At 41.9% G+C, this 24,455-nt stretch overlaps 2 protein-coding genes across 2 annotated transcripts; one reads left to right on the top strand and one right to left on the bottom strand.

Moving 5' to 3' along the window:
• The first annotated feature begins 345 nt into the window (after positions 1 to 345).
• Positions 346 to 4,695, top strand: LOC149819749 (transcription factor VOZ1-like). Its single transcript, XM_089983178.1, has 4 exons — positions 346 to 1,341; positions 1,434 to 1,550; positions 2,048 to 2,567; positions 3,582 to 4,695. The coding sequence occupies exons 1-4, from the start codon at positions 1,117 to 1,119 to the stop codon at positions 4,130 to 4,132; spliced, it is 1,413 nt and encodes a 470-aa protein (XP_089839304.1). The 5' UTR covers positions 346 to 1,116; the 3' UTR covers positions 4,133 to 4,695.
• A 6,075-nt stretch (positions 4,696 to 10,770) lies between these two features.
• LOC149819748 (uncharacterized) lies at positions 10,771 to 13,293 on the bottom strand. Its single transcript, XM_089983378.1, has one exon. The coding sequence runs from the start codon at positions 13,164 to 13,166 to the stop codon at positions 10,965 to 10,967; it is 2,202 nt and encodes a 733-aa protein (XP_089839504.1). The 5' UTR covers positions 13,167 to 13,293; the 3' UTR covers positions 10,771 to 10,964.
• Positions 13,294 to 24,455: the final 11,162 nt, after the last annotated feature.

The raw sequence follows: 24,455 nt of genomic DNA, 5'->3' as shown, positions 1-24,455 counted from the left end.
AATGGTATACTATATGGTTGTATACCTGGTAGGTTCTGTGGGAAAAAAAATCTTTATCTTTAAATTCAATTTGTATTTATGATAACCCAATTGAAAACTACGGTGACTTAAGTTAGGTTAATGGAGCATACGTCTAGGCGTGTTTTGAACAATTTGAAAAATTTATTCTATTATCACTAATATTAGTTCAGTCAGGCACATTTTTGAATTTTTTATTTTTTAAATGATAAAAATTAATGTTTTTTTTTTTTTCAAAAGGTGCGGCACAATTCAACAGAATGGTCAGGCTACTACATTCGTCATTTCACCAGAACAGAGCACATTGATCACGCGAAGAATGTCGAGGGGCCGGAGGGAAAAAATGAAAATTTGGAGGGCCAAGTTTTTTTCTCATGAAAAAGCAGCTCCTCCACTTCGGGCCGGCACTGCCCATCTTTCCTTCCCTCACACACTCACATTTCTTTTTCTATTTGCAGTTTGCATCCGAAGAAAGAACCTTTCCCTCGATTGATCGAAACCCTAGATCGTTCACTGTGGCATCTTCTTCTGCAATTCCGATCCCTCTGCCATCGATTCGACGGAATTAGGTTTTCTGAGTTCTTCTGCAAGAGAATGATGTCGTTGATTCTGAACAAAGTGAGTTACATTCGTGGGGAAGGTGGAATTAGGGCTTTTTTGCTTCCATTCTTGGATTTCTAGGGCTTCTTCCATCTTGCGAGGAGATTGGTGGGTCGCCAAATCGATTCGGTTTTTGTTGGGTTTTGATGGAATGAATTCAACGGCCAACATGAAGTAGGCGTCCTTGCTGGAGTTTCAGAAGGAAAATCGCTCGTTTCTGGAGAGAAAGAGCTAGGCTATGAGAGTTCTCTCTGATTCTTTTAGTGTTTTTACGGAAGAGTGATTCGACAGCCGCAAGAATTTGGGGTCCTGCCGGAATTCTGGACGGAGTTGCTTGTTTCAGCACGGAGAACTAGGGTTTCGTTTTGCGTTGAGGTTTTCTAAGGTTTTGATAGCAAGAATCGGTCACCTCGCTGAAATCTTTGACGGAATTGTTCGTTTTTGGCTTTCGGAAGGAGAATTAGGGTCGGTTGTGTATCGGGATTGACTAGGGTTTCGATGGGGAAGAGATTGAAGGGTCCCGCCAAGTCGGCGTCTCATTGGAATTACAAGGACAAGGCCCGGAACAGGGTCGACGATCTGGAAGGGGCCTTTGCGAACCTTCAATTCGCGAGGAAGGAAAGCCGGGTCGGCGACGTCGCCCTCCTGGAGGAACAGGTCCAGCAGATACTGAGCGAGTGGAAGGCCGAGCTCAACGAGGTCTCGCCCGCGAATTCTTTGCTGGTAATGCTCGTTAAAAAAATGGTAGTTTTCTTGTCTTGTTCTTTGTCCTGTTCATTCTTGAATTTCTTCTTTTCCCTTCAATTTTGGTTCAGGAGGCAAGCAAGGGTTCGGATCTGTCGTCGGATATCCGCCGGCTGTTGCAGCTCTGCGAAGAGGACGACGATGCCACCAGCAAACTAGCACCTATTCCGGCGAGCACAAAGATTGAGGTAATATTTCGTTGGTTTGCAAAATCTGTTGATTCAGTACTCTGGTTCATGATCATTGTTGTTTGCAGCTTTTGGAAACTGTTGGTTGGTTAATTAGGATTAATCAATTTATAAAACAATGATTTGGCTTATGATTACTGCCGTTTTGGACTGTTCCTTTTATTGCACATACTATCAACATTTATAGGTTGGGTGACATTTGGGGGGAACCCATTTTTTAGTCGATTTCATTTGAATCTCATGATTAGGGTTGCGACTATTAACGAATGCTGCTTTTATTCTTTGTTTCCGGAGATCATTTGGTGAAGAATCGGGCTGTTTAAGGAATTTTGTTGTCCTAATAGTTTCTTTAAATCATCCCAAGATTTTGTTATCCTAATAGTTTCTTTCAATCGTTGCAAGTGTTTTGTAATGTTCAACTATGGTTTTGTTTGCACTTGGTGAGTGCTGTATGATTGTTGATGGAGCTATAATAAGACCCACACTTGATTGCTCAGGAATATTATGTAAATCATACCCAAGAAGAGCATGGTTTTCATGAGGTGGTTTATGGATGCGAATGCCCACCTGGCGAGGGACTTCTGCATGTGATTGGCAATAATAACCTGGACGCAACCACGAAATTGGATCAGTTTCAAGTAGATTTGCATCAAGGTTTTTCTGATGATATTTTTATTAGTTTTCCGGCTGCTGGCCAGCAGGTTGAGGATTCTTTAGTTGATTTTCCTGGCATCAGTCCCCCTCCAGCAGCCTTTTTGGGTCCAAAATGTGCATTATGGGATTGCCCTCGGCCTGTTCAAGGATTGGAATGGTTTCCTGATTACTGCAGCAATTTTCATGCTAGTCTTGCACTGAAAGAAGGCCCACCTGGGATGAAACCTGTCCTTAGGCCGGGAGGTATTGACCTAAAAGATGGCCCCTTATTTGCTGCCTTGAGTGCAAAAACACAAGGAAAGGATGTCGGTATTCCCAAGTGTGAGGGTGCTGCAACCACAAAGTCACCATGGAACACACCTGGTATGAATCCTTAAATTGGTTTTATCAAGAGCGGATCGTATAAAACGGTGGGTGACATTAGCAATTCACCCACCAACCACAACCACTAACCTCCGCCCCCTGGGTCCCACTTGAACAGAGGGTGGACGAGGGTTAGTGGCTGTGGTTGGTGGGTGACATTGCTAATGTCACCCACTGTTTTATACGATCCACATTCGGTTTTATCCATTATACTTATTACTCTTTTTTCAGCCTAGTTTATAGTTTATAGCTTTGAATGATCAGTTAGGCTCTGTTTGGAATCCTGTATTTATTTCTGAGATGCCAAATCCTGGATTTTTCAATTCCAGGATTTGGAAGCTACAGGATTGATCAAATCCTTCATCTTTTTGGGAGACGCTATTAGGATTTTAACTGCATTGAGCATATTCTTCTCAAGTACAGCAGTCAAACTGCCACATAAGAGCACTCAAGAAGGAAAAAGCAAGTATTTAATTGTGCGAGAACCTTGGGAGATGGGACAATCAAATAGTTAATGCTTGAGCCACTGGATTCGGCAACTACATCCTCTCCAGGATGTAGCTGGATTTGGGAGATGGGAGGACCAACTCTCATCCCATCTCCCGGATTTGGAAAATACAAGTGCACCCAAACCACGGATGGTGATGAAAACTCCAACACCACCATCTACGGGTTTTCAAACAGGGCCTTTTTTTTATATTTACACCGAGAAACCACTCACAGGATCAGAGACCTAGCCACGCTGGCTTTGCCTGCCGTACTTACAGTTGCTATCCTGGCAGTGTAAAACTTCGTGGGCTTAACCCTTGCTCCCAGGGAGTCACCACGCTTCGGCTTGCGTAAGGGGTGATGCCCATGAAATTTAAACCTAGACGAGCTGCCTAGTGGCCTAGGTCCAATCCCACTACACCAAACCCCTTTGGGGCCAAACAGAGCCTTAGAGAAGCAAAATATTTAATTTATGGCGCTGTTGATATCTGTATCAGATATAATATATTTTTTCTGTTATTGCAGAGCTTTTTGATCTCTCTGTTCTTGAGGGGGAAATGCTTCGAGAATGGTTATTCTTTGATAAGCCTAGGAGGGCTTTTGAAAGTGGGAATAGGAAGCAGCGGTCATTGCCAGATTACAGTGGCCGTGGTTGGCATGAATCAAGGAAGCAAGTGATGGAGTTTGGAGGTTTGAAGAGGTCATACTATATGGATCCTCAGCCAGTGGGTCTGCACGAATGGCATCTTTACGAATATGAACTGAACAATTGTGATGCATGTGCATTATACAGATTGGAACTTAAGATGGCTAACGGAAAGAAGAATTCCAAGGGAAAGCTAAATGGTGATTCACTGGTGGATTTGCAGCAGCAGATGGGTAGGCTCTCAGCAGAGTTTCCTGTGGATAACAAAAGGTTTGTTAAGGGAAGGACAAAGGCTACTCAAAAGGGTGATGCTGCCAATGCATATTTGGTTACAAATGAGGTAGCTCCAGTGAATGATGGCTTTGACTATGAACCAAAATTTCCATTTGGTTATTATGTTAACGATGTGGGCAGCCAGTACAGAACTTAGTCGGGGACTTGGAATTGCTTGCTACATCTTGTAGCAACTAATTATATTTGCTAACTGGTTCCTGTTTTTCTGGTCTGGTACTTGGGTCCTTCGAGACAACCCCACGATTTGTATTGGATGGGGCTTGCTCCGTTTGCAATCATGCATACAAATTTCTGAAAGGTAGCATATGGTCTTGTACGGATGCTGCCAAAGTTATCATTATCACTACCATATATCCTTTCATTGTGTTTACACTTCCTGCCCTTTCAAAGTTCAGAGACGATTGCTTGCTTGCAAAAAAGTCTTTGGAAATTTTGTTGCTTGTGATTTGGCTGAAATTTTAAGTCTAAAAGCCAGCGTACAGTTGATCTTCCGTTTCCATCTTAGTGCCATTTTTAGTGGCGCCAATATCTGTTTCTTTTCCTCTTCAGAAGGGAAAATTGGTGAAATTTTGTTTCTTTTAGTAGCTTGTATTTAGAGATCTTATCAGTCTTTTTTGTCAGATGCAATGACTTGTACTTTCTCCATTTGGTGGATCTGGATGTGTTCTTTTTGTTGCTCGTGTATGAAATCGTGTTTTTATGATTTAATTGAAAGAAATTATTGATATTTCTTAGTGATTCAGTTCATGGATTCTGTTTGTTATTCACTAAATAACTATCTACATAATTAGACCACTCAGGCTTTCTTATATGTTGCCGAGTATAGGCTGTTCTGTATTGCCTGTTTGCTAAATCATCTATATCAATTTGAAACTTTCTCTTGGAAGAATGACGTATTTCCACAACACGCAATTAAAAATATATGCTGAAACTCCAAGAAGTTGATTTTTTTTTCTTTTAATTTGTTGCGAAGTAATCATAGTTACTTTTTCTGGTGTATTTTACTTCAAGTTGAACAATGAATACAGGGCCTTGTTACATTCAGTGATCCTTGTTAGTTATCAATGGGGAATAGAGAGGGGCTAGTTGAAATCGATGAGAACATTTTGGAAGGGAGGCTTTACACCATTTTTTTGCATATAGGCAAGATCTGGATCTTTGAAATAGTAGTCCTTTGGGAAATCCTTTGGCCATATTGTATGCGTAATTATTCATGACTCATAAATATATTAGCTAGCATAGTAACAATTCATGGGTGATTATAACACTATTATATGCTTCATTTTATTTATTTAACTAAGTATTACAGTCTTCATTCAATTTCATAGATGGATTCAATATGTCCAAGAGATCGGCTTTTGAATGATGTTTTTTTGATAAGAAAATACAATTTTATAAAATGCAAAAGTACAGGACATTGTAACACTTCTCCCACACACACATATAGAGATGGGGTAAAGTGTCTTGATGATACGTCAGACACGTTTCTGCCGCTGATCACTCAAGATCAGTGATGGAAAACATTTTTTTTTATAAAGGGAGATTTAGCGTCGGTCGTGACCATCGTTAAAGCTAAAAACACGAAAAAAGGAATGATACCCCCTTTCACACACACACACACATATATATGTGTGTGTGTGTGTGTGTGAGAGAGAGAGAGAGAGAGAGAGAGAGAGAGAGAGAGAGAGAGAGAGAGAGAGAGAGAGCTCTTAGGGCATATATTGGTAATCAAGGCTATGATGAAAACAACATTTTCATGTGTTTCCAAGTATGTTTTTGTCAAAATATAGTGCTGAGGGTGGACTTGCCAAGATCATGTTAGGAATGGTGCTGAAATGTGGTGTTGGGGCTGCCAACTCCATTTCCGACGGAGGGTTTTGGCAACACTACTGCACTCAATAGCAGAGAGCGCGAACTTGAAGATAGGGATGCAAATAAACAGGATCCCAGGACACAAGTTTTGTGATTTTTGGCTATTCTGACACGATTCGGATATGACTTTCCTATGTATTAAGCTGTTCCTGATCTGATCCATTTGCATCCTTAGTTGGAGGGAGACGAAACTGCAAGACACCTATTCAAGGCTCCCAAACAGAACCTAAATATTTCAATTACATGGTAGCATGGTTTTCTTTTTGTTGTCTTAAAAAAAAATGAAAAATATGGAAACAAAAAAGGTTATTAGGCTACTACAAAACATTCTGTGATTTTTTTTTTTGGTAGTGTGAGGAAAGGGAGATTTGGAATTCCTTTTCTCATGGATTAAAACCCAACCCCTCCCAATATCAGTGTATCAAGCTTATTTCCAACTTAGAAAAAGAAAGATTTTGGGGAAAAAAAAATCATTTTACACTTTTCAATATGCTGTTTGATCAAGATCCAAGTCTTTTCCCTAATTAATATCCCAATTAAAAAATGATAAGATTAGTTATGTGCAACAAATTAACTTGCTATGTGGTCGGTCATACAAGATGGCTTCACACTATCGGATCCCACACTCTGTCATACAAGATGGCTTCACTCTCTATCGGATCCCACACCTGAAGTGTTTCCCCTCTATAGTTATCTAAAAAAAGAAAGGCCGTTAGCGCATGTATTTTTTCATTTTTTTTGAAAGGCAAGCTGGGGTTAGGCAGACCCCTACCAGTTATACAACTATACCATTGAGTTTTGAACCTGCAACGTCCTAACACAAGGTGACACGCACTAGCTGCTCCTACCAAACAAGCCGCGAAATAGCATCAGGCATTAATTTTTTTTATGACGAGAAACCCTCACCGAAAACCGGGTTGCTTGGAAGGATGAAGAGTGTGTGAAGATACTAAAGAGGTTCTAGGAGGCCATCCCCAAAGTGGGTGGGAAGATGATCATTGTGGCCATAGTTAGGAAGAAATGGACCGATCAAGAGTCTAATGAAGCACAATTGTGCTTTGATCTCACAACGATGGTGCTTCACATGGGGAAGAAAAGGGATGAATAGGAATGGAAGATGCTGTTTATTGATGCTGGCTTCTCTGACTATAAAATAGTCACCAAGTTGGGTTTGCGCGCTCTGATAGAGGTCTATCCTTGGTGGTGCACCAAGCCAAAGGCTTTTCAAAGTGTGTTGATTGTACTTCACAAATAAACATTGAGTGCTGCCATGGGATGGAGAGAAGTGGGTATATATTGCTTGCTGTGAAAACTATATGCCTGTAGTTGATTATGTTTTCATAGTTAGGATTATGCAAGTTTCTTAGATTAATCTTTCCAACAAAAAAAATATTACCTTAACTTGTCAACAGCAATATATAACACTTTCTTCATTTTTTTAATGAACAATAACTCTCACCGAGAATCTGGTCACTTAATGTTTCCTGTCCCTCTGCGACATAAAACCCGGGTGAGGGCACTGACACCCAAGCCCTTACGGAGCTCACCAGTTGAAGGCACACTCACACCCGGTAGGAATCGAACCTGGGGTGAAGGAGTCAGTACCTTTTCCCAAGACCGCTGCCACTCGGGTGACCTGCAACAATATAAAACACAAACACTTGTTTAGCATGCACCACTAGAAATGCCTGGCAAATCGATGCTCACAGTCAAACTCATGATGAAGATGGACGAGGCAGCAGGGGTGTCAATGGATCAGGTTTACTTGGACCTGACCCGCACCAAACCCTATAGGGTCTGGGTATGCTGATAAATAAGAAGACCCAATTAAGACCCAGGTCCGGACCCGAAGGTCAGATTAATACATGGAGTTGGGTATAGTTTGTGAAATTTTATACCAGACCTGGGCCCAACCAGAGTTTCGATTAAGACCTGCAAATTTTCAATATAAAAATGATAAAAAATATTAATTTACCGAGTATGACCTGTGTCTGGTTCATGTAGTTCTTATTGGGTCGGGGTATGATTTATCCTATGGTGAGTCCAATTAGACCCAGGTCCGGACCTGATACCATACCCAAAAATCGGGGCCAGGTCTGATTCCACCTGAGTCCGAAACAAACCTGACCCATTGACACCCCTACAAGGTTGTGTCCTTAACTTCATCAATTTCTTTTATGATACTCATTGATCATATAGTTATATATTTTTTGTTTAGGCCCCGTTTAGGTTTTGGATAAAACTAATTGGAACAGTGGGATCAGTTAAACTATTTGGATACAATGAAAAGATGCAACTTTTCTAATGGGAACCCAAGTGGGTCAGATAAGGAATAAAAGCACAAACTTGAGAAAGGGAAATCCAAATCACATGCTTATACAAACATTTCATAGGAGTCATTGGCATGGCAACAATGTCCATAAATCCAAAGACTGCATAAGCTAAAAAGGGCTTGGTCAAAAAAGTGAGTGCAAATGGATCACCCATAAACTGCAAAAGAACCAAAGGAGCAAATCTTGAGGGGAAAAGCGTTCAGGCATGATAATCTCATGATCAAGAAAGGCAAAAACTTTATCTGAAAATAAGACCTTAGGGACAAAGGGAGGAGAGAACAAAAAGAGGGCATTTTCAGAAGGAAAGACTGCTTTTCTGGCCCCGTTTGGGATGTGACTAGAAACATAATCTCCAAGTTGTCTGAGCCAAACTGGATTTGACCCATTCCAGCTCTTCTTGTTATGGACACCCCACAGTCAGTGAAATGCATGCCCTAGTCCCGAGTTTGTCAGTTAAGACCAACGTTTGGTTCGAGACCAGGGTTAGGCCATTCCAATGTTGGTTGACTTGGTGAAGTTTAGGCAAGGCTTGGCTCAGTTGATTTGAGTCAACTATGGACATTGGTCATATGGGTTCGCTGAGTCACTTTTGAATGGCGATTGCATAAAAATTGGCATCAGTTCGTGTTAGAGCATCAGCAGAATAGGGACACGAGTGATGGAACAACTCATCGATCTCATTTTGTATGTTTGATCTATGACTAGCCCGAAACAGTGCCCAAATTGCACGTTTACAGCCAGTCACTGATCATAAAGGAACCAAACCATCTTGTGGGTGAAATTTGAAAATGATGAAACCTCTGTGTTGGTAAAAATCATTGGAACGATGTGAATCTAGACTCAGGCTTGTCAAACACAGGACAAGCTCATGCTGAAAAATGGGCTGGTAAGCCCACCCAAACCTGGATCTGGTCTGTTTCAATGAGATCCAGGTTCCATCAAGATCAGTCTCAAATGACCCAATGATGCCTTGGGCATTCCCCTTTCGGGAATTCCCAACAAAGTTGCACTATCAAAAAAAATTAATTTTTTTTAGCTTACTCTCGGATGCCGCGCTTCAACTTTTATTCCCAGGCCTTGGGCCTGGGTTTTTTAGCTGACTGAGCAACAGGGGTCCTCCCCCCTAACCCCCCACCTACTTGGCTGCGCTTCAGCTCCTACTTCTCCAGGGGTACAACAGGTGTTTTGGCTCCGCAGTCGCCCTTTTGATCCTGTCTCTAGGGATACAGGATCTTTGGCTCCAAGGGGTAACAAGCAACAAGCAGCGGAGGGATTAAATTATTAATTCCGAAGCCAAAGCAACAAGCAATCGCTGAAACCCCTTCGTCAGCTTGCTTTGTTTTCTTTTTTAAACCTAAAAACAAGCACTGTCAAGCGAATCTGCTTGTTTGCCCACTGCTCTACAGAGCAGCTCGCTGTTGCCCGCAGATCTAACGATCTGCTCGTTTAACTCAGAAGTTAAGTCCCTGGTTGCATAACCAATCATGGCTACGCGCCTTGCGCTCAAAAGGCCTTGATGCGCCTATTTGAGGGCCAGTCGCTTCACCTTACAAACACCACAATTCATAGTTTCTCTCTCTCTCTCTCTCTCTCTGGGTTTGAACCTGAGACCTCCCGATTATGATGGTACTAAGGAAAAGCGATAGAGAGGAGATAAGGAACACAACACACATGTTCGGTCGATGTGACTTAAGTCTACGATCTCAAAACCACTCTCTATGATATACTATTCATCACCACTTTCATAAGTTTTAAGCAAGCTCTACCGAGCAAAATCAAAACTAAAGAATAAAAAAGTGAAGGATTTTCCTTGAAAGTCGTCTTTTCCAAAATAGAATTCAAAATACAAGATAGCTTGAGGCGTGTTTTCCACTTCATTTTTTAGATATGAAAGGTTGGCATAATTTGTCTCCTTGGTTTCCTTGAATGATTGATTCTTACTTTGTAAGACCCATTTGGCTTGATTTCTTTCCTTTGCAAGATGTCCTGATTCATTCTTGCCTTGGATATGAATCCTTTCTTCATTGAGAGAGCTTGCCATAGTGAGATCCTCCTCACTCTTGCTGTCATGGTGAGAGCTGGCCTTATTGTTGTGAGATAATTTTCCACGAGTAAGCTCTCTTCCATAATTGATCTTGTCTTGTTTGAGAGTAGTCATATGAGCAGCTTCCTTTATTTCAGGATGCATTACTTTCCTTTCTTTATGATTCTTTCTTTGATCCAAAACAGTGTGAGCTGAATTATGATTATTTCTTTGAACTGAATTCAAAACAGTGTACCTTCATTTTCCTGCTGAGCTGAATTTCCTTGTCCCCAAAATTTCTTTCCTAGGTCTGAATCTAAAACCGTGGGGTCTCTTTCCTTTCCCTGCTGAGCCGAATTTCCTTGTCCTGAATTTTTCCCAAGTATGAATCCAAAACCGTTTTCAGAGTTGAAGCGATCTTATTAGGTGCAACTGCCACTTCACTCAAAATCCATTTTGTTCTAGAATTCAAGAACACAAACACATAAAACCAACAGAGAGAGAGAGAGAGAGAGAGAGAGAGAGAGAGAGAGAGAGAGAGTCATCTTAAATAATAACCCTTTATATTGAGAAAGAAAGCACAACAAAGTTACAATGATCAAGGATGGTAAAAAAATAAAATATAACTAGAAAAAAAGAAGAAAATGTACAAAGTTCAGAAGAAAACAAAAAAAGTGGCAAACTACACCTGAAAATTCCAACTTTCCGGCGACCACCATGGTCGGAAAAGTTCCCCCATCTCAGAACCCCATACCAAGATACGGCCTGTAGAGCTTCCTGGTCTTCCAGATGCAGGTCTCCGGCACACGGCTAACCGAAGAAGTTGATCTCAACGGCTCAGATTTGCAACGAGTCAACACGAACGGCTCGTAGGCGTTCACCAGCTTCTGCTCGATGAGCTTCGCCATGGAGGGCGACTTCTTCTGCGGCCGCTCGTCTGTGCTCACCCTCCTCTTGCTCTCTTCCTCCTCTTGCTTCTTCTCCTTCTCCTCCTCTGCTGCTGCTTTCTCTTGCTGCCTCTTCCTCTCGTGGCGTATCGGCCTGTGCCAGAGGAAGTCCCTACTGCACACCCACGTCTCCTTTGACACCTCCATTGATAATTTTGGCTCATACCTCATCAGCAAGAGGCAGTCTGGTAGAGGCTTCTCATCCTCCTCTTCATCTTCGCCATGTTTGCTCTCTCTCTTCTTCTCTACTTTATCTTCCTCGTCCTCTATCTTCTTCTCATTACTATTACATTCTTGGACTTTGCCCATGGGCTTATCTTCTTTTTTTGCTACCTCTTGTTCACCTTCCAAAACTGTAACAGCTTGGTGGGTGTCCCCTGTTTCTTCCTTCTCTTCTTCCCCTTGTGGGGTGGTGCTTTGGGGTGCTTCCTCTCTCTCTAGAAGTTGCTCACATTCTTCTTCTTTCTCTAAGCTTGTATCTACAGTTGTATCTTCACTGTCTGGAGAATAATTTCTTTGGGGTCGGAGAGCAGCCACCTTCTCCTCTGTTTCTTCATCTTTCTCTGTTCTTTCCTCTAATTGGGGTTCACTTGACTCTACTTTATCCAAAAGCTGACCACCATCTTCTTTAGACTCTGAACCCATTTCTTGCAAGACCAAGACTTCAATTTGCTCACCCTCCTCCCCTTCTTCCAGTATCACTACCGCTACTTCATCTTCTTCTTGTTCCTTCTCTTGCTTCACCTTCTCTTCCTTTTCTCCTTCATCTTCCTCCTCCTCCTCTCCCTCTTGAAGTTCATTTTCTACTTCTTGCGTTTCAAGCTCTACAAATTCATCAACATCCTTTCCTTTCTCTTCAGCTTCCTTCTCCTCCTCTTCGTCCACTTCTTTCTCCTCTCTAATAATCACCAACACCTCCTCCTCTTCCTCTTCCATTCTCTCCCGCACTCCCTCCTGCTCATCTTCCTCCTCACTATCTTCTTCCTCTTCCTCTTCTTCATCTTCTTCCTGACGCCTAGCAACAACTGGCGACTCCCAGAACCGGTGAGCCAAAGCAGCCATTCTCACCGGATCAGATCTGCACCTCATCAACAACAAAGCGTTTCTTGGTGGCACCACAATCGTCTCCTCTTCCTCTTCTCCCTCTCTCTCCTCATTATCCTTCCCACCTTCCTTGAAACAAACCACTTGCTCCTCCTTGAAGAACTTCCCCTCAATCTCCTCCTCTTCCTCCACCGCCACCAACGCCGCTGCAGCAGCTGCACCACCACCCGCGATGGGTACCTCCTCCCTCACCCTCTTCTCATCACCATCCTGCAAAACCATCAACCACTTGGCGAACACGGCCCCGCAAGCCGTCGACACCCCATCCCTCTCCTTGCTTTCATCCTTCGCCGCCGCCGGAGATGCCTCCGACGCCCTCCCACCACCACCACAGGGTAGGAAGCAAGCGAACTCCCTAATGGCCTCACAAATGCTGAAAGATATCTCCTTTCTGAAGCAAAAGATGTCGCTCCAACGTTGGTTCCTGTGCGGGAGGCACTCCTCGTGCTGGTAGTGCTCCCTCTTGCTGAAACTCGCCTCCCCATCGGTCCCCACCCTCATCTTCTTCTTCCCCTGCTTGGTCTTCACCCTCACCTGGCCTATGCACGTAACTTTTGGGGAGGTGGGCTCCTGCGTTTCGAAGCTGGAGCCGTTCCTCTTCTTCCCGGTGGCGAAGAGCATGGGGCTCGACTGGCCCTTGATGCTTCCGCTGGCCTTGAGCCTCCTGCTCGCCGGAGCCTCCCGCAGCTTGTCCGTCCTCCCAGGGCTGAGAATCGAGGCCTTGGTGGAGGAGGAGGCGGAGGAAGAAGCGAGCTTAATCATCGAGGCGGAGGAGGAGGAGGAGGCGCGGGACGTGAAGCAGACGAAGAGTTCGCTACCGCTCGTCCGGTGGTGGTGGTGATGATGGTGTTGGTACGTCGCTCTCTCCGGATCCGTGATCGTCATCGTCATCACCACCGCCCATCACAAGATGCCGCACCACTCATGGACCGCACTCTCGCCACCCTCCCCTTCTGTTCTGTCCTCTCTCTCTCTCTCTCTCTGTGTGTGAAGCAGTGTGGATGCCTGATCTCTCGCTTACCAAGGTGGGTAGAGAGAGAGAGAGAGAGATATCATTGCTTTCCTTATTTTACGAAATGCCATCGATTTTTTGTCTTATTTACATGTGGCTGTGGCTACCTGGAGAAGGAAGAGAGAGAGAGAACACGGAGAGTATACGACGACTTGATGAAAGAAACGAGAGGGAGAACGAAGGTAAGTGATGGGGGCCCAGTTTTGGGGTAGTATGGTGATGGGGAGGAGATGCAAATGGGCTTTTTTGTCAGCTTTCCCAAATGGGGTTTTGTGCAATAATAACAACAAGGGTCACAAGAAAGAAAGCAAATTAAAAAAAGGGGAGGGGAGGGTGTCACATGGGTGATGTGCATTGCACAAACATCCAAAACAAAGCCAAGGCCGTGAACTGCCAGTGTGCACATGCACAGTTGCCCGTCGTTCGTGGACGTCTTCAATGAAGATAGATAGGTATATATATATATATATATATAGAGAGAGAGAGAGACCCCCCTCCCCCTCACAGTTGCCATCCTTTCAGTTTCAAGCTTTGTCAGGTTGGTTCGGTTCATATTATAGCTTGGCTAATGTTTGACTTGCCATAGTCATCAGACACTTGGTTAAGTCCAACTATCCTTGCCATTTTACGCCTTTCTAGTCTCACCGATGCGGTTTTCCCAGGTAAAATTGGAAAACAAAAAGGGTCTGTTTGGCTCAATCATACTTTATCTTTTGTAAGGAAAGCGACTTATTATTGTTATTTCAGTGTTTTTTTTTCTCGCCTTTGAACTAAAGAAGTTCAAGTTAAAAAAGCAGTAGTAGAAAATGATAGAAACCAATCTTTGTTTTCAATATACTGATTCATGGAGTAGTTAGACTAGGCTGGGTGCTGTCGAAATAAAAGCTAGTTTGCATCCAAATCTTAGGACCAAAGTCTAGACAACATGGACTAGTGGGTTATATATCCATAAGCTGCTCTGAAGAAAGTTGGTACATTGGCGCAGGGCTTGGCGAACACGGGCTGCTTTCATGGGACCTAGTCGGAAGCTAGCCCAGTCTGAGCCTATACAGAGTCTAGCTTTGGTCTAGGCCAGATTAGACTAGGCTCCTCAAAAGAAGAAGCGGTCGTGTTACTCGTGGAGTATTGACCAAGGATAGTTGGCTTGGAAGGTCATGATATAAGAAGCTTAGGGTTCAGTTTTGTTAGCCTGTTTTATTAAATTTAAAAGGAAACTGATATTTGGCTACTTTTGAATGGTGAGTTCGAGGATTTTGACCGAAGGTTTCCCACAAGACGACAAAAAGGGGAAGCAATTTACAAGGGGGGAAAAAGTAAAGAAAAGGTGATTATTTTGCCTTTTTGATGGTCCATGGCATGGGAATGCCATGTTGAAGGGAAGTGACTAGAGAGAGAAAGAGACTTGGTGTGTGTGTGTGTATGAAGGATTATAGAGAGAGAGAAAGAGATTGGTGGTGGTGGGGAAGGAGTAGAGAGAGAAAGAAATTGAGGGGGGGGGGGGGGGGTTGGTGTGGATGAAGGGGCTAGAGAGAGAAAGAGATTGGATGATGTGCGGTAACTATGCACCTACATACATGACACCATTTATTAATTTAGTAGTTGGAGTGGGGAGGGAGGCACGAGGCTCTCGTCCTCTTGTAGTTTGGTTTTAGGAGAATGGGAGGACCACCAGCTTTTTTATTTATTTGTTTTGGTTCGAGGGGTTTGTTTTCTTCCTTTTGGGACTGACACAGATGCCTGTGAGAGTTTGGGCTCTCTCTCTCTCTCTCTCACACACACACACACACACAGAGGGGGGACTACATATTTAATATGATGTTGCATTTCGAAGGAGTAGGTCCAGTTCTTGGCTGTAGTCTGCCCATGTTGCTAAATGAAAGTTTAGTTGGTGTGTGGTCATGAAGGGTGAGGTGATCCAAGTTGGTCTGTTGGTGATATTATTGGTATTCTAAAGCTGGTTGGCTTATTGGTAGATGACTATTGTGCTGGCCTGTTTCAAGCTGCTCAAGCAGAAAATGTATTGTGGTTGAAAACTTCAAAGGACCCAATCAAACCCTTGTTTGTTACATAAAAACCATAGTCGGGATTTTCTCAGTAAAGGAAAATCTTGAAATAAATTAAAATTTTTATTTTTTAGCAAATCTTGAGAGAATATCCATATAGTTAAAAATTCAAATAATATATAAAAATATAAATATAGGGATAAAATGTGATATTTTGAAAATATCACGTTCTTTGGGGATTGCCTGCATTAAACTGAGAGACACTGTATGGGCAGAAAGATTGCTTTATATATAAGTGGAAGGTTGCTGATTATTTACATTGATCATTTGTAAATCCAAGGATGCTAACTGGGGATCGGGGTTGGTCGTGTGCGCTCAGGTTGGATCCGATGGTTCTGCGTCCAGTCTAATACCCAAGAGGCCCTGTTGAATCCAGATCAAGATCCAAACAACACAAATGTGGGTGGATGCAAACCAGACTGTGGCATAACCATGATCCAATTTAATTTAGTAATTTCCTGTACTATTTCATGTTGCCATTTTGAATACACATCAGATCCATGACATGTCTGACTAGACGAAGTTTGAATGGGCTCAGACCAAATGGACTGAATTGATAATTCTTCCAGACCCACTTGGCGTGCCCATATCTTAAGTTGTGGATCATGTTCTGTCTTTCCTTGACAATAGGGGTGCTAACGGTTCAGGTTTAGTTTGGACCCAGGTGGAACTAGACCTAAACCTGATTTGAGATAATGGTATCAGGCCAGGACTCAGGCCTAATCAGACCCAACATAAGACAAACCATACCCAGATCCTATAAGGATTACATGAACCTACCCGAACCATACCTGGTAAAATAATAATTTTTATCATTTTTACATTGAAAAATTGCAGATCCTAATTGGAACTTGGGTCGAGCCCAGGTCTGGTATGAAATTTCACAACCCATACCCAGCTCTATATATTAATCAGACCCTCCAACTCCGGGTCTTCTTATTTATCACCAAACCTTGACCCTATAAGGTTTGGTATGGGTCGGGGTCAAATCCGACCCACTGACACCGCTACTTTACAACTAGGGATGGCAGTGGGGCGGGGCGGGGGACAAGGTCTCCACCCCCGCCCCGCCTCAAGATTTTATCCTCCACCCCCGCCTCCATCCCCGGTGGGGATGGATTTTATCCTCCACCCCCGCCTTCATCCCCGTTTCATGTCCTCCATCCCCGGTTCAAACGGGGATGAGGCAGGGCGGGGCGGGGATATTGCGGGGAAAAGTGGGCGGGGATCGTTGCCGGGACGGGGCGGGGAAAAGTGCACGTCCATCCCCGCCTCCACCCCTGGATGGGGATGGATTTTAACCTTCGTCCCCGCCTCCATCCCCGTTTCATACCCTTCATCCCCGGTCCAAACGGGGCGAGGCGGGGCCCCGCTTTCCCCCGGTCCACTGCCATCCCTATTTACAACCCTATGAGGGGTATTATTAAGAGGTAAAGCTGCATGCACCATTGTATATTTGCATTGATTAATGTTTATTGTCAAATAAATAAAGCCAATTTGGCAAGTAAAACAAAAGGGAACCGTAATGTAAAACTTTAAAATAAAGGAATAGATCTTGGGTCCGGTATTCATGTTAATTGTAGTCTTATTAAAATCTGCCTAGTCTTCCGGAATATCTGATGATCTGGCTTGCTTCATGAGCTGTGTTGACTAATAGGTCTGGGAGTCAAACTACCCAGCTGTGGGAGCTGGGCCCCACATGTGGCTTTATTTTCATCTGCATTTTGTGTCATTTAATTAGGGTTTCAGTCTTATACCATGTCTCACAGACACGAAGCGGACACGATGCGAATAAGCCTATTCAAGACATGAATTTGTATGAAAAGTAGGAAGTGATACCTAGGGCTGGCAAATGAGCCAAAAGAACCGAACAGAGGGTGTTTAAGCTTGGTTTTGTTTCTTGCATCAACCCAAACTTGAGGTCATGAAAAGCCCGAGCTAAACGACCTGAGGACGAACAATAGAATTTGGACCCTGAACATACTAAGCCAAGTTCAAACTCGCTCATTTATAAAATAAATATTGTTTCAAACTTGTAAGCAATGGGATTTGAAATCTAAACGTATTGCTTGCATGCCAAACACTTAAACCATGCATCTTCATTCTATATATAATATAAAATATTGATTAATAATAGCTGAACCACGAGCATCGAGCATTGGTTGTTCATTCTCGTGCTTGTCAATCCTATTTCGTGAGTTTGAATGAGCTCTTTACGACTTGAACATGAGCTCGGTCACAAGCAGCTCATCTCATTTCTCAATCATAGCTACACTTATTTTTTTTAATATATATATATATATATATATATATATATATATATATATATATATATATATATATATATATATATATATATATAAAAGGAAGAGGGACCGGCCAACCCAAGAAACTAATGATAGGTCTTCTTCTCCAATGCTTAATCATATCATCAATCGGACATCATGTATTTATTTAATTTTTTATAATTTATTTAATAAAAACTGTACTTTATATGAAGACTTTACAACATATAGGCATTTTGAAATGTAAAAAATTAACGGCTTACAATACATTTAAAACTTTAAAATACAAAGTAGTTATTGATTTTTATTGCTTTAAAAAACACATCTAAACATCAAAAATTCATAATCCAAAACATGTTCACTAAATGAATGATAACAATCTAATATGTAAAGTCCGATCGATGAAAAACTCATCATTAGAGAAAAAACACTGTCAATTATCATAAATTGTAGATTTTGGACCTTCTTTTGGTTGGATGGTCTTCTACATGTATATTAAGTGATGGGTTCTGAGAGAGATTGACACCCGGCCATATGCTTGATACTCAAGCAGTTAAAACTTAAAACCCCTCAGCCGCTCATTGCACATCAAAGAGCTTGTTCTTGTGGCCTTTAAGGCATGCAATGCACATCACAGCTATTGGATTCTTGTCATCTTTCAACTTAGAACGCCTTAAGCTGATTTACCTAACCAGGTGTGTGGAGTCCTTTGTAAGCCACTAGAAGCGACGCCAAAATGATGTGTGTTTGGATACAGCCCCAGTTCGTATAACTAGCTTAACGCTATTCCTAGATATGACACCCGTTTCATTAGCGTGCTTCTAGATCATGTGTAGCATATTCTTTACTATTTGTGAAGAAGAAATGGAAGAAAAATGATTTCTATATGTTGTATCGGTTACATGAGGTAGTATTTGTAACTTACAGCAAAGTAAAAAGTTACAAAAACAAATGAAAGAAATCTTTATGAGTATAGAAGTTATCGTAGAATCCCAATTGATGCTAACCAATTCCTTGATTAGCGTCAATTGGTTGATCCACCAATATCTTATCTGATTCCGTGATTTCCTCTTGACACTCCCCTTCAAGTTGATACGTGTGAAGATCTGTCACGTTCAACTTGGATACCAAAAATTTGAATTGATCCCTTCCGAGTGCTTTTGTGAATATATCTGCGATCTGCATTTTCGTAGGCACAAAATTGGTCTTAATGATCCCTGCTTGTATTTTTTCTCGAATTAGATGACAATCAATTTCTATGTGCTTTGTGCGTTCGTGAAACACAGGATTTGACGCAATGTGAAGTGCTGCTTGGTTATCACAATGGAGATTCATGGGTTCGTCATGTATAAAACCGAACTCTGATAATAAAGCCTTGAGCCAAATCAATTCACAAGTGGCTAATGCCATCGCCCTATATTCTGCTTCTGCGGATGATCTTGCTACGGTATTCTGCTTCTTTGTTTTCCATGAGATTGGGCTGCCCCCGATGGTTACAAAATATCCGGAAGTGGATCTTCTAGTCATGGGACAGCTGGCCCAGTCAGAATCACAATAAGCTTCTATTTGCATTTTGCTTTTAGAAGGCAGAATGACGCCATGCCCAGGTGTAGACTTCAAACACCTCAATACTCTTATGGTTGCATGGTAATGTGGTGTCCGTGGTGCTTGCATAAACTGGCTTAAGAGATTAACAGAATACACTATGTCTGGTCGTGTAACTGTCAAATATATTAGTCGACCTACCAATCTCCGATATTGTGACGGATCATCAAATAACTCCCCTTCATCAGATGTAAGTCGGAGTTTTTGATCCATGGGAAAATCACTTGGTGCAGCTCCAAGAAGTCCTGAATCGGATAAAATGTCTAATGTATATTTTCTCTGGCTTAGAAATATACCTGCTGGTGACTTGGCAATTTCAATACCTAGAAAATATTTTAGAGGACCCAAATCTTTAATGTGAAATTTTGCATGCAGAAAAGACTTCAAAGAAAGAATATCTGGATCATAATTCCCTGTAATAATGATGTCATCGACATATACAAGTACCACTGTGATTCGAGAATCACATTTCTGAGTGAAAAGAGTGTAGTCAGCATTAGATTGGACAAATCCCGCAGAGAGTAAGGCATGAGTCAATTTGCTAAACCAGTTGCGTGAGGACTGCTTAAGTCCATATAAAGACTTTTTGAGAAGACATACTTGACGCTCCCCTTTGCGATGGATGCCATCAGGTAAATCCATATATATTTCTTCATCAAGGTCCCCATGAAGAAAAGCATTGCTGACATCAAGTTGGTGTAACCGCCATTGAGAGATGGAAGCAAGAGCAAGAAGACATCGCACAGTAACTAGTTTCGCAACAGGGGCAAATGTGTCATGATAATCGAATCCTTCTACCTGTGTATAGCCCTTAGCGACGAGACGTGCTTTGTATCTTTCCATGGAACCATCTGCACGCCGTTTGATTTTGAAGACCCATTTACATCCAATCGGTCTCTTATTGGGTGGCAGTGTGACCACTTCCCATGTGTGATTGTCCTCAAGAGCTTTAAGCTCTTCGGCCATTGCCGCTTGCCAATTTGGATTCCGAACAACATCACTAAAATGGCGTGGCTCTTGATCAGAGAGAACTGCGCTAAGGAAAGCTCGATGGGAAGCCGAAAATTTATGAAGGTGTAAATAACTGGTGATGGGATAAAGGGAGGTGGGAAGCTTACCGTTTGAGGCGGGTAGGATGCTAGCGGAATTGCACACAAAGTCGGTCAGGTAGTGAGGTCGGGTGTGGGTTCGACTTGAGCGACGTAGTGGTGGGGGAGATGATAGAGCAGGTGTGTTATCCGGGATGGATGTAATTGGTGAGTGACTAAGGGATTCAATGGGTGAAGAGAAATCATCGTTTGTGTCATTAAGGATGGGGGAGGGCAGGACGAGGTTAGGAGGGATTGGTGAGGTTTCATGGTTTCTGAAAGGAAACTCGTTTTCATAAAAGATAACATCTCGGCTAGTGAAAGACAGATGAGTATCGAGGTCAAAAACTTTATAGCCGTGTTGACTAAACGGGTAGCCGATAAATATGCAATGTTTAGCTCGTGCAGAAAATTTATCTTTGTGAGGATTTGTATTATGAGCATAACAAAGACAACCAAAAACGCGTAAATGTTCATAAGACGGAGTTTTATGAAAGAGCATTTCATATGGGGTTTTTCCATGAAGAAGTGAAGTGGGAATGCGATTAATGAGGTAAGTGGCAGTGAGAATGCATTCTCCCCAAAAATGAATGGGTAAGCAAGCTTGAAAACGCAAGGCTCGGGCAACCTCAAGGAGGTGCCGATGCTTGTGTTCAACACGCCCGTTTTGCTGGGGAGTATTGACACAAGTACGTTGGTGAAAAATACCATTGTCAGAAAAAAAATGTTGTGTCATGTGAGAAAGAAATTCCGTACCATTATCCGTACGTATTTTTTTGATGACCAAATGGAATTGAGTTTTGATCATTTTGCAAAATTGAACAAGGAAAGAATAAGTTTTAGATTTAAATCTCATCAAATAAACCCATGTGCAGCGAGAAAAATCATCGACTATGGTGAGGAAGTAACGTGCACCGGTGTGTGATGGTGTATGGTAGCCACCCCAAATGTCCACATGAATGAGATCAAAAGGAAAATCACTCTTAGAATTATTATCAGAAGAAGGTAAACGTGATAGTTTTGCTCGATGACATGCATCACAAATATGTAAGGGACAATTGGTTATAAAATCGTGATTGCGAGCTAATTGAGCAAGTCGTTCCTTGGATGGGTGACTGAGTCGTTCATGCCAAATAGTATATTTATTTGGGGATGCAGCAGACATGGCTTGAGAAGGGATGGTAGGAATGTGAAGGTGGTACAATCCGTCATGCAAACTACCCGCTCCAATCAGCGTCTTCTTGGTTGGCTCCTGGAAAATGCAAAATGTTGGGAAGAATATGGCAACACAATTAAGAGAGTCAGTGAGTTTATGGACGGAAAGAAGATTAAATTGGAAATTAGGAACATAAAGGACATTGTATAAAATGAAATTTTTGGAAATGTGACTTGTGCCATAATGTGTAACATGTATGGTTTGACCATTAGGTAATCTAACTGGTTTAGAACTAGGAAAAGTTTGGACGTCACAAAGCAGTGATAGGTCAGATGTCATGTGATCGGATGCTCCAGTATCTATAATCCAAAGAGCAGAATAGTGATGATTACCAGCCATGTTAGCGGTTGCTGTGTTGGGATCCAGAGAGATGAGCGACAATAGTTGTTTTATTTGTTCCTTGGTCAACATGGATGTGGCATCACTTTGGGTATCACTTGCTGCAGTGGAAAGGCATGCCTTGGGGCCCGTGACTGTATCATGAGGCTCCTTTGATCCAAATGGCTTTATATTGTTTTTTCTTGCAGAAGATGTGGGGGGATAGCCGTGAAGTACATAACATCGTGCTTTTATGTGGCCGAGCATGCCACAATGATCGCATTTGGGTCGTCCACGGCCTCGCCCTTGTCCTGCTGATCGAACTTGTGGCCGATTGACACGGACACTTAGTGCACTAGAGTCGACTTGATGAACATCCGATTGAAATAAGCGTTGGCTTTCTTCTTGTTGGACCATTGCATATACCCTGCTAATGCTGGGAATAGGATCAATGGCTAAGATTTGACTCCTAATGGTGTTATACGAGTCATTCAAGCCAATGAGGAATTGAAATATTTTTTCCTTTTGATGAAATGAACTATGTTCCCTCAATGCCCCACAAGTACAGTTTGGTATGTCCAGGTAATACTGCAGTTCATCCCATAGGGTTTTCAATCCTGTAAAATACGTAGACAAGGAATTCTGTTCTTGCCGATAATCTGATATGAGTTTTTTAAGGTGAAAAATACGGGCTGAATTGCCTTGAGAGTATCGTTCTTCAAGATCGAGCCAAACTGCTCGAGCTGTATCAGCGTATATAACACTGCTAGCAATTTCTTTGGTGACTGAATTAAGGAGCCACGAAAGAAGCATGTCGTTACATCGATGCCATGCATGATAGCTTGAGGCTGATATAGATGGTTCAGAGATGGAACCATCAAGAAATCCGAATTTGTTTTTTGCATTGAGTGCCATTTTCATGGCTCGTTTCCAGGTAGCATAATTATCCCCATTCAAGAGATTAGAAACAAGAATGGCACCTGGGTTATCGGAATGATGGAGATAAAATAGAGAACCGTCAATATCAGAGGTCCGATCTGATCGTGCTCCAGATAAATCGTTGGATGGTCCTTCATTTGCCATGGAAAAACTTGATGAAGGTCCTTAACAGACAATGCTCTGCCGACTGTGAGAAGCTGCTCCTCCAGATGGCTGCAGCAACCAAAAAAAATTGCTGGATAGCTCTTGGGCAACTATCCTGTGATGGAAATATCTCACGGTTCCAGAGAAAGGCCACTAAAGAAGGTGAAACGAAACAGTGGAAAAAAGAGGAACGGTACTACTGCTCTGATACCATGTGAAGAAGAAATGGAAGAAAAATGATTTCTATATGTTGTATCGGTTACATGAGGTAGTATTTATAACTTACAACAAAGTAAAAAGTTACAAAAACAAAAGAAAGAAATCTTTATGAGTATAGAAGTTATCGTAGAATCCCAATTGACGCTAACCAATTCCTTGATTAGCGTCAATTGGTTGATCCACCAATATCTTATCTGATTCCGTGATTTCCTCTTGACACTATTTTTATGTGTAAAGTTGACACCAATACGATGATTCGAGCTATTTTTAAACCATATTTATCTTCACGGATTCTGATCGTTGATTTTTCATCAACTTGGAAATTGAATCTTATGGCATATTGGATACGATTAAACCATGATAAAACAGTTTAATTATATGGTTACAGAACTAACAATTTGTGGGTTAACCACCATATGGTATTTTGGTTCTCTCTCTCTCTCTCTCTCTCTATATATATATATATATATATATATATATATATATATATATATATAGAGAGAGAGAGAGAGAGAGAGAGAGAGAGAGAGAGAGAAAGAGAGAGAGAGAGAGAGAGAGAGAGATTCAACATTACCACTGCGCATGAAGATCAACAAAATGTTGAACCCATGAACTGAACAAGAGCAAAAAGCCAAACAAATAAAGAAAGCAGAAGAGAAAAAGAACATCAGACAGACAAAACGAGCTCACGCAGGAGCTGCAGGCCCAGAGGACGGCAAAAGAGGAGCGTCAGTAGGAGGGAGCGGAAGATCACTAAGATGCATATGCAGGATCGCATAAACATCTATCAAGATTTTATGCACCAGGTTATGAATGAGAGATCCTACCGAAAAACATGGTTGCAGATGTTTTTTTTTCCTAATCTGAACCTATAAATATGTTTGTAATTGTTATTTAATAAGAAACATGCTTTGAATTAAATCAATTTAGCAAAAAAATAGAATTTCTATCTTCAAGTTTTGACACAATATGAGCTGTTGATTTTTCACACTTTTAAAAAACACACATATATGCATGAAAGACGCCTAATTTAATGGGCTATATTCTGAGTAAAATATGATAAATGCAGTTATCTATTTAGATCAATCAAAAATTACCTCGAGCCATAAGTTGGGATCATAGGTGCAAGTTGTTTTGACTCAATCTGACATTGCAGATGTGTTCAGCATAGTCAATTTGTTAGAGATCAACCTTTGAATCAAGGTTTTCTTTAACAAAAAAAACCTTGTTTAAGTTGTAAAAAATGGACACATTTATAGCTCTTGATTTTAGAATCACAAAAAAAAAACAT

Source organism: Nuphar pumila, chromosome 12 (genome assembly GCF_984573655.1).
Source record: "Nuphar pumila chromosome 12, dmNupPumi1.hap1.1, whole genome shotgun sequence".
Lineage (NCBI taxonomy): Eukaryota > Viridiplantae > Streptophyta > Magnoliopsida > Nymphaeales > Nymphaeaceae > Nuphar > Nuphar pumila.
The sequence above is the reverse complement of the archived record's forward strand: the minus strand, read 5'-3'. Positions and strand labels throughout refer to the sequence as shown.

Coding starts and splice junctions, on each gene's coding strand:
- LOC149819749 (XM_089983178.1), top strand. CDS start 1,117: ATGGGGAAGAGATTGAAGGGTCCCGCCAAGTCGGCGTCTCATTGGAAT. Junction 1,551..2,047: donor CGGCGAGCACAAAGATTGAG/GTAATATTTCGT, acceptor TTGATTGCTCAG/GAATATTATGTAAATCATAC. Junction 2,568..3,581: donor GTCACCATGGAACACACCTG/GTATGAATCCTT, acceptor CTGTTATTGCAG/AGCTTTTTGATCTCTCTGTT.
- LOC149819748 (XM_089983378.1), bottom strand. CDS start 13,166: ATGACGATGACGATCACGGATCCGGAGAGAGCGACGTACCAACACCAT.